Source organism: Alligator sinensis, unplaced genomic scaffold (assembly GCF_000455745.1).
Source record: "Alligator sinensis unplaced genomic scaffold, ASM45574v1 scaffold389_1, whole genome shotgun sequence".
Lineage (NCBI taxonomy): Eukaryota > Metazoa > Chordata > Crocodylia > Alligatoridae > Alligator > Alligator sinensis.
The window spans coordinates 2865977-2876347 of NW_005841951.1; the positions used below are offsets into that span (position 1 = coordinate 2865977).

Below are 10371 nucleotides of genomic sequence, written 5' to 3' on the forward strand. Positions count from 1 at the left end.
TGTCCCAGCTCTGGTGTGAGCACAGGGCAAGGCTGAAGTGTGCTAGTTGCCCCTGAAGCTGTGGCTCCCACAAGCAGATCGCATCCCATCTGGTGGCTGGGCACACAAAGTGTGAGATTTGGGAGGGGTGTGGGGTTTGTGGGGAGGTTTGTGGGGTTGAGGTCTGTGGGGAGGTGTGGGGGCTTGGGGGGCTGAGTGGATTGGTGGGGGGTATGGGGTTTGTGAGTGGGGGTATGGGGTTTGTGGGTGGATTGTGAAGGGGTGTGTGGGTGTGGGGAGGACTATGTGGGAGGGGTGGGTCCCTCACCTGCCCCCTGCATGGCATACAACCCCACCTGCAGCAGCAGCAGCAGGCCATCAGGGTGCTCACATTATCACACAAAGCATTGTTTTCAACTGGCTATACGTGATAGTACACAATAATATTACACAGACTTTTATGTGAATGAGACTAGGAAATTCCATGGGAATTGCAGGGGAAAAGGGCAGGGAAAATCTCTTAAACTATACCTTGATCAGGACACTAAAGCTTATTTTCCTTATTAGGAAAAATACTTATAGGATGATGAATGACCATAGCAAAACATGACTCAGTTGAAAGAAGATACTCTTCTCACCTCCAGATAGTGCCCTGAAGCAAGATATGAAGCATTGTTTCACAACTTTGGCAGAAAAACAAATTTTCCCTCAATTTTCAATATTCTTTTTTCAAAATCTGGGTTTTACCTGGACTCTGTCTAGTCTAGGGTTTTGATCACATACCTTGAGTTAGCTGAAACAATTGTAAATTCAACCTTGGGGGGTGCAGAAATATTTGTTTCAAGACACAAAAATTTGTGGTCTGTGGTTCAAGCAGTTGTAGAAATACCTTGGTATTCAGGAATAAGCAGCTTTAGAGAGCTATATTTTCATTTAGAACTGTAGTAGTTAACATGGCAGTATCTGTATTGCCTCCCTGCTGAGCCTGGGATTGCTGCTGAAAAGCAAATCCTGCTCACTTGTTTCCACTCACCTCACATCCAAGTCTGGCAATGAGAAGAGATGGTTCAGATAAGTTCTTAGTGCATATTAGTGCAAGAGCCTGAGACAGCTTCTGTGTTGTTTACTCTGGTTGCTTTCTAGGCTTGAACATAGGTGAAGTTGGGAGTAGGTAACCTTACTTTTTAGTAGGGGGCCATGTAAACATGACTTTAATTGTCCATAAGTTAACACATTTATTTAAAATAAAACTAAAGGGGCTCAAACACAAAATGGGAGACAAAAATAATGCAGAAGTGTGGCAAATTCAAAACAGGGTTATGGAAATATTTTCATACACAATGACCAGTTAGGCTGAGGATCTCATTACCACTGGGTATCATTGAAGTCAGGGACTTAGTGAGACTCAGTGAGGAGATGAATATTTCATCAATATACAAGAATGCTAAGAGACACAAGAGTGCTAGAGAGAGATTTATATCAACTTCCAATAATTCAGGATTGCATAGAAGACAGACTGCACCACATCTATCTACAGCATATTGTATTGTGCCTTCCTTTGAATCATCGGATACTGGCCATTTCCGGAGCCATGATATAGTCTGCCAGTTGGGTCCTGAGTCTGATCCACTATGATGATTTCTGGTTACTAGGACACTAGCCTAGACAAGCCTATAGAAATTTGCCATGTAATGAGTAGTTTCAACCCCGCTTCACTCTTGAAATCTGATTAGGCTGTACAGGAAGGCATTAGCAGATCCAGGAACAGAATTTAGGTCTTTGAGTTGAGTGAAATATCTTAACCACAAATACATCCTTTGTCTCTTAATTTTAGTTTTCCAAGTATAGTCAGGTCAAAATCAATTTCTGCAGTTTTACTTGCTGAGTGGATTTTAAACTGAATGAAATATTTCTACTCTTGAATAAACTAAGATCTAATTTGATCTGATCAGTCATCAACCTAAGCACTATTTTACTTATTTATGATATTTGAATCATTCAGTGTTTTATCTCCTTCAAAATATGCTAACACTTAAGAGTCCCATACATAGAGCAAGATCAGTGCTGTCTAAGATCAAATGTTAGGTCACAGTACAGAGAGCAACAACAACAACAAAAAGACAGTCCCTGCCCTGCAAACTTTGCAATCAAAATAGACTTAGATCCTGTGCTGAGTGAATTGCATTAATTCAGACCAGTCTCTTCATTGATTTCTTGTTTGTCTGCTTCCCACTTAACTGATCAGTAAAAGGACTGATTTGTTAAATTACTAGAAATTTCTTTCATCTGAATTATAAATAGCCTGCTAGGAGGATAGGAAATGAAAATGGAATAAAATAAGTGAAGAGAAATATGAAATGGAATAACAGAAAATGATGGGGAGAAAAGCTAAAATGTCATATTCACAAGGATATCAAATGAAAAATATAGAAAAATGAGAATATAAAGGAATCCAATAAGATAAGAAGCGTACCACAGATACCTTAAAGGAGAGTATGTGACTTATCTATGTTCATGTATTGATATAGAAGATTGCAATGACAATTACTCCCATTCTATTTGCTTTTAGTTAGTACTTCCAGGTGCTTCTCGCAGTGCTTTTATTTATTCCTCAATCAGTCATCCTCTCTCTCAGATGTTGGACATCATGACATCAATGTAACATACAATAGCACTTTGGTTTTAATGGAAAAAGTAACACTATTCATGTATTTAATATTGCCAAAGAGATTTGGTAAATTGGTGATTTTTGGTACTAGGGCTATTTCTAACTCCCTGGACCAGACTTTGGTTTTAGGATATGTCTTTTCTTCTCTCTTTTCCGGAGAAGCAGGTTTCCTCACCTGGGAACCTGCCATAGTAAAAATTTTGTCATGTGTCAAGAGCTGCTTTATTATGTGTTGAGTATATCAACTCATTGATCTATCACATGTTGATCAACTTAGATGGGTCCTAATCTGACTCCCCATTCAATACTTCTGACAGAATGAAGAATTTTTCCTCTAAAATGTAGGGACCTTCTTGGCTTCTATGCACCTACTCTGAAGAACAGTGGCAACAGCCTTGCGACAGAGGAATTGTACAAGAGGATTATACCACTACTTGCAGTCCACTAGGTTTTATACTATTATTGTAAAATACTTTGACATTACTCTGGAAACCACTGGGAATTTTACTTGAGAAAAATATTAGAATAAGGAAATGACCTATACACCAACATTAGGATTGGTAAGCAGTTAATTTCCTCACTCTAATTGTATTCTATCATTACATTAATGTTATTCTTATTGTCATTTTAAAATCAAGCAAGGAAATATATTTACTTCATTACTACCTAATTGTTGGTAGTTTCCTTGTTTGAAGAATCAACCTATGTACCACTGTGTAAAAACTGTAGGTAGAAGATGTGATTGCTCTTTGTGTTCTGGTGCCTGTGGCCTCATATACGTCAATTCACAGTGGTACAGGAAACTACAGCTAGGCAAATGACGCTTCTCTTTGTGAAGCAAATACAGGAAACAGCAGAGCAAAGTAACAGGGGAGGAAATGGGTTTACCGTAGCAGAAATGTGATTAAGATCAGCTAAGCAGGAAAAATGAATTGTGTTAGCCATGCAAAACTCTAAAACTCTTGGTTCAGAGATGATACCTTTTATTAGACCAACTAAGAAATGACAAAAATGTATCTTTCTTTGCAAGCTTTCAGGAGCACACACCCTTCTTCAGGATGAGGAAAAATTAGAGATGGCAAAAGTCCCCATAGGTAGAAAATACACTTCATTTTGCACATAGGATGCTGAAGGTGGATGCCTGTTCCTCTGGGTCATTGTGTTAGCCATTACATTTTACTTGACTTGTCTTTTTGAAGAAGACATTCTACTTATGACAGTCCAAATGGGTTTCTTACTGACTTTGATCCTCTGTTGTGTTCTTGTTCTTTTTATGGTGTGTCACACTCCAGAAATCTAATACTACAGAACCAGGTGTCTTTTTAAAAATTAACATATCGCAGCAGCTTCCTTCACAATGCTTCACTTAATCTCAGTTCTCTTTCTGAGGGGGTTATGTCCATGATTCTCAACCAGGATGCCTTAGGTTTCTTTGAGATCCTTACACATGAGAATGGAATTTGATAGATTTTTTGATTGCATATTAGCAACAAAATGCAAATTCCCCTTTATAAATATTTACTATAAAAATATTGCAGGGTGTAAATAGAGCACTTTTACAACATATCCTTTTATATTGGTGTCTAATCCTTGTTTATGTCCCTAATCATGCACTCAAGTAATTACTTGATAAAATCATGGCTTTCCACATTTTATGCCAAAGATAATTGAGAAATGTGAGAGAACACTGAGAATGGAAGTTTAGGAAAGTTTTGTTCTTTAAAACAGATGCTGACTTACAGAACCATTACAGAATATAAAATCTGCCTGATGAGAGATCCATTTGCTTCCAGGAGTGGAAAAATAAGCAGATTTCTCTAATTGCAAAACCCAACTCTTAGCTCTTCCAAAAGCTTAAAAACATTGAGTAACACTGGTGAACTGCAAGAAGAGATTTCTGTACATGCACCTAAACCACAAGTCACGTGGCTCCCTTTCCATTCTGATACTTTTTGACTGCTGGTAGAGGAGGCTACAGTTTTAGTTTCTTCAGTCATACCATGTTATTTGACAGTGCTACTTAAATGATCAGCACCCATCATGTCCTTTAGAAGGCTCATTCAGCAAAACCGTAATGCCAATTTTGCAGGCTTCTGCGTTAGTCCTTATACTCCTTACTTGGAAACTATGTGCAGCCCGCAGATGGATAATAAGCAATTTCAGAACCTGGCAAATGCAGTGGGGACCTTACCTAGAGGACGCAGGCAGGTAAGTTTTTTGCTTTTACTATTGCAGGAAGTTTCCTTTTGAGAGTACAGCTAATTGTTTTTCTGTATTTGCAATTGTAAATGTAATCTGCAAGGTTATTAGCAAGTAATTTAAAAGGGTTGTTGTGGAATGTAGCTTGCCAGATTCAACTATAGGTTGATTTTCACAGTCAGTGGAATTACAGCAAGGATGAATTTGGCCTGCTTTGTTTTGAATAGTAATTAATTCTTTCAAAAAAATCGAAATCTAGCCAATTTCCTGCAGTAAGCGGACATAGGATGAATTCAAACTCTAAAGCACCTTGAAACATATAAAGAGCTTTTGAAACCAGAGTAGTGGCTGTGGTTTTTTTTTTTTTTTGTTCTCAGTTTACGGGTATGCTGAGAATCAAAAGAAGCTGTTGATTTCAGGGTTTATGGGATTTCTCATGTCCTTTAAGTTTAATTTATTTTACATCAATGTGTGCCATGTTCAGGCTTTTTGTTTCCTCATAGGCTTGCTTTCAGATATGACTGATACCAGCAATATGTAGATGTGCCCACCTGGGTCGATCTCTGTTGTAAAAGTGATGAAAGTGTTTCTGGGTTGGATATTTCTCAATACAAAATTATTTGTTTTTCTTGTTTTCCCCCTATTATGTTAACAACATGACAGATTTCTGTCTTTTGCAATTGGCTGCTAACAAAATCCTGTTTCCATTTTTACTGTTCCTGTGAATTGACGAATGAGCACTTACAGGATATTATCTAGTGATCTGGTGTAAATCAATCAAAATTCAAAGTATTTGAAATGTATTATAAATGCAAATTATCATCAAAGAATTGTTATGTATTGATGGGGCACTTAAGCCTTCACTTTGTGCAATAATAGATGTGCTCTTAATTCTTCTCTTTTGTACAACCTGAGAAAAGATAAAGCAAGGCCAGAACTGGATAGATTAATGTTTCCATGGAATGTTCTTATGATTTTTGTTCAGCTAGTACTGTTTGTGATAAAGAAACAATTTCTTTTGTCTCTGTATGGCAATCAGTCCTGATTGAGAGAGAACATTTATGATAGTGGCTATGACACGGCCATGTGTGTGAAAAATAAATTGCAACATGTGCATCAGGCATGGGAACTACCCTTCACAACAAACTTGCACAACTGATGGGTACTTTGCAGAAGTCATTCAGCTTAGAGTTACGTACATATGGACTTCTGTTAACTGACCTGCTGCTTATTATTACGTGCATCTAACCCCCCCCCCCCCGATAAATACATGTTAATGAGATGGTTCTTTTACAGGGACACATTTTGAAGAAGTCTGTGTCTCATGGCTAATTATAAGGACTTGAAGTCCACAAGCTTGTTAGTGATATAGGCCAATGGTTCCTTATTTGATATTTACATTTTCAAGAAGAAGCAGCTTCAGTATGATATTAGCTTTTTTTATAATCTTTCGTGATTTCTTAAGGATGTTTATGTTTGTATGCAACATCAAGGTCCAGTCTATTGGTTTCATGAATGTTTGGGTATGCTGTTGGAAACGACCTTGCATGAAGACACCATCGTTATTCCAGTTAAGGTCAGGTAGTGCCACACAGGCACTCCTGCACAGGGTTAAGTCAATCTAATTACACTCAATGCTTTGTAGATCTTCTTACAGAAATGCTGGAATTAGCATTAGGAAACCAGTTTTTTCTACACTTTAGTAACAGTCCCACAAATACCAGTGTGTGGACACAATGCTTCTCATGTTTTGAGTCTTGGATTAACCCTAATCCTCCCATTTAAACCGATGAAGTGTGACTTGAGGGGAGCAGAGTTCACTTAAAGATGTGAAGGATCTTTGGATCCTGCCTTGGTGATCTCTTTTTTTGATGTAGCATATAATTCTCATTAGTATTAGCGGAGATGGGGAGGGCTTTGTGGTAAGGTGATGCTTCAGATATGTTTGGGCTATCTATGGATAAAGACCAGCACAAAGGGAGAATAAAAGCAGATGTCTGAAAGTTAAAAGGGTTTCAGTTCTGCTGCTGGTTCAATTATGTACTTCCTGTGTAACCTTGGGCAACCTAATTTGTTTGTGCCTAAGCTTTCCCACTTGTAAAACAGAGCTAATTTTGTTTGTGTGTGCCACAAATATTGTTAATAAACAGTTTTGAGATTTTCTGAGATATGGTATGCTAAAAATGTAAGGTATTACCGTTGTTAAAGCCCACTGTTAGCACAATGGAATAATGTTAGTATACATGCAAGTATTTGCTGTTCACCCTACTCCTTTGTATGGCATTTTAAAAGGCTCCCAAGTATATGGAAAAATAGAGTGATTTGTAAACAAGTATATTTCCTAACACCACTCAAATGATTTCTTTGAGATTTGCTTGCAACCTCCTATAAATAAGATGGCATGGCTGGGGTTCATGGATGCTGGCTATACATAGGCATACACTGTGCCTAAATGAAGAGCATGGGTGCTCAAACTAGCACATCTCACACTTTGATTAGATTCTGCAATTTCCATAGCATACTGTACTGTTATAATAGCAGCAGTATCAAAGAACATGAAGGGCTGTTGCTACTTGAGGTTCTGCAGAACTACTACTACTCAGCTTTCTTGAGATCTGTGCAAACTAAGATTATAGAATCAAACAAATTGCAAAGCTCTATAGAGCTGCTTGTCCCCACCACCATACCAGTACAGGATTTCTCTTTATGAATTGCTACCTATTGCAGTTTTCAGTTCCAATGTCTCAAGACATTAAGCAATGTCTTAAGTGTCAGCATTTCACTGTGGGGGAATGAATTCTATAACCTAAACAATTTTACTGTCTGAATTATTCTCTTGATATTTACTTTTTCTTCTTCATATTTTCATCCAATGACTTCTTGTTACAATGTTTCATCACCTTAAACAGCATTTTCCTGTGTTTACAATCCTAAAATGCTTTGGCAGCTATCATCCTGGTCATCACCTTGCTATGTTGTACGCTTTCCCAGGGCTTTCCTCTTTCAGTAGCTGTTCCTGAGCTCTAAGTGATCACAAAGGTGTTAAGTTGTAGTGATCATCCCAGCATAGAAATGTATAGTGAATTGCATCATTCTTATACTGGGTGGTAGTAAGAAGATCTATTCAAAGCTCTCTTTTTTATCCTATTGGCAGCACAATCATGCCTTATACAAGGGCAGATATTGGAAGGTTTTTAAAATAAAACTTGGATCACCACCACACCACATTACTGCAATTTCTTAATGGAGAACTAACACAGATTTTGTAATGGCATACAACCGATGTCATAAAGCCCTCAATGACCAAAATATTGTCATGCTATAGTATCAGAAACTAGGGCTGTGCGAAGCTTCAGTTGCTGAGCTGAGTCGGAGGAGATTCGACCCAATTTGGTGACTGAATCTCCAAATCTGAATCAGGAGACCCTTTAATCTCTCCGAAACGAATCGGAACCCTCTGAATCAGTTTGGAGAGATTCAGAAAGATTCAATGATTCAGACATAGACACAGCTTTAAATGTTTTTTCTATATACCTCAAGGTACCAGACAGCAGACTAGAAGCATTTCCGGTCCACTTCTGGATCTGCTGCGGAGCATGCAGGGGGGCCCCCGCATGCCCCCCCGGCTCAGTGACTGGTGCCTCCTGAGTCTGGGGGGGCACCTGGAGTCCCCTCACAGCTGATCGCCAAGTCGGGGGAGTGCAGGGGGGCTGCCCCTGTGCGCTTGGCAGCAGACCTGGAAGTGGACCAGAAGTACTTTTGGTTCAGTTCTGGGTTTGCTTCTGAGCATGCGGGAGGCCCCTCCCCATGCTCCTGTGGGACGCTCCATCTGCCCTACCATCTCAGCATTCATGAGCCACACCTGGTACCTTGAGGTATGTAGAAAAAACATTTAAATCTGTGTCTATGGCCAAATCGCTGATTCTCTGAGTCAGCATCAAATCTTCAGATTTGGCCGAATCTAGTCGGAACAGTGATCCAAATCAATTAATCGAATCACTGTCCCCGATTCAGGCCAAATCCGAATTCAAATTGAATATGGCCCATTTTGTACACCCCTATCAGAAACCTCACTGTAGTCTCACTTATATATAAAGAGTTTCACAGCTGTTTAGATATGTTGCCAGTTTGTTAAGTCTACATTTCCTATGGTAGTTAATACACAGTAAAACCTAACTTGCAACAGTGCAAACTGTTCTCTCCCGAGGACTCAAAAGTGAGCAGTAGTGGCTCTACAGATTGATTTTGGAGTACGCTTACTCAGTGCAACAGGTTGGGATGGGAGCAGAATGCAGAAGAGGTGCAGAGCAAAGGGATCGGAGTGATACTCAGGAAAGGCAAAGGTCTTAATTTGTGGTATTCCTACTGAAAAGGTTGCCCCTCACTGGTCTACTAGATCATTAACTGTATTTGTTATATATGAAAAGATGAATGTGTGAACCTACTAGGAATTACAAACTTCCATTTCTGTTTCCAGTTTGCTTTAAGAAGATCAAGTTCCTTAGACTCTTCAGGGCCTCAAAGGTAAAGAGATGTTTTTTTCCTACTATCATTACTTTTTCTTTATTTATATTGTCAGCAGTGCTAATACATCTGTTATAGTCTTTCATCACTACTAGTGATAGTATTGATAATATTGATGTTGGTCTTAGTATCAAAACTGGACAGAGAATGGGGATTGTTTGGTACCACAGCTGTTAACCACCAGATCAGGTACAATTTATGTGGTCTGAATTTAGAAAGGGAAATAACATAGAAATAACTAAGTGCACTATTCATAGGACTAACCTATGGCTGCTGGTCAATAGGAGCATTGTATATTACTTAGTAATACATGAAACTGAAAAAGGTGGTGTGACTTTTATGTGCAAATGTATGTCTTTTTCTTACAGACAACTCCTTGCTATCATCAAAGAAGATAATGAAACATTTGGGTTTGAAATTCAGGTGAGACTTTAATACTGTGAAGATAGTTTAGTTATGTGACCGAGCGTGACCAACTTGTGCTCATAACGAAATTGAAGTGCTTCCTATAATGACATAGGGTTTTGACGTACTTGAAACTGTTTGTGACTAGAAAAGGACACAGACCAAAAATTTTCATTTGATAACCTCCCATGACACTTGAATCCAAATCTAGATTCAAAGTTTGTGGTTGGGCCTGTCTTTATTTTGGGACAAACAGAATTGTGAAGTCAAATACCTATAACCTTGGTGGCTTGTTATGGTTGTCATAGCTAGAGAACAAATAACTGAATCCACATTGTACTTCTTGCTTCCAGTAGAAAGGAATATTTGGAGATGATTAGAACAGAAGATTCAAAGTAAGAGGCTTCCTGATTTCAATTTCCATCTTTGTCACTGCCTTTAACTACTTTAGGCAAGCCACTTGTCTTGGTGTAAGGGGCTGTCCACACCTGAAAGTTAAAGTCAAATCCAGTTGTAGACTGCATATAGATTCAGTACAAAATGGGTAAATACAGTGTCTAACAGGGATGTTGACTTTTTTATGAAAGCTAGGGAAA

General features: G+C 38.7%; 1 protein-coding gene across 2 annotated transcripts in view; it reads left to right on the forward strand.

Annotated features, from left to right (window-relative positions):
* Positions 1–3132: 3132 nt before the first annotated feature.
* CYTIP (cytohesin 1 interacting protein) overlaps positions 3133–10371 on the forward strand; it is a 22001-nt gene continuing 14762 nt past the window's right edge. Inside the window, exons 1-3 of one of the 2 annotated variants that reach the window (XM_006020365.3) lie at positions 3133–3207; positions 9324–9370; positions 9739–9793. In XM_006020365.3, the coding sequence (XP_006020427.1) occupies positions 3181–3207; positions 9324–9370; positions 9739–9793 (129 nt within the window). In that variant the 5' untranslated portion in view covers positions 3133–3180. Of the gene's footprint in view, positions 3208–4687; positions 4856–9323; positions 9371–9738; positions 9794–10371 lie in introns of those variants that run through there. The other variant, XM_006020364.3, reaches the window with a different exon arrangement.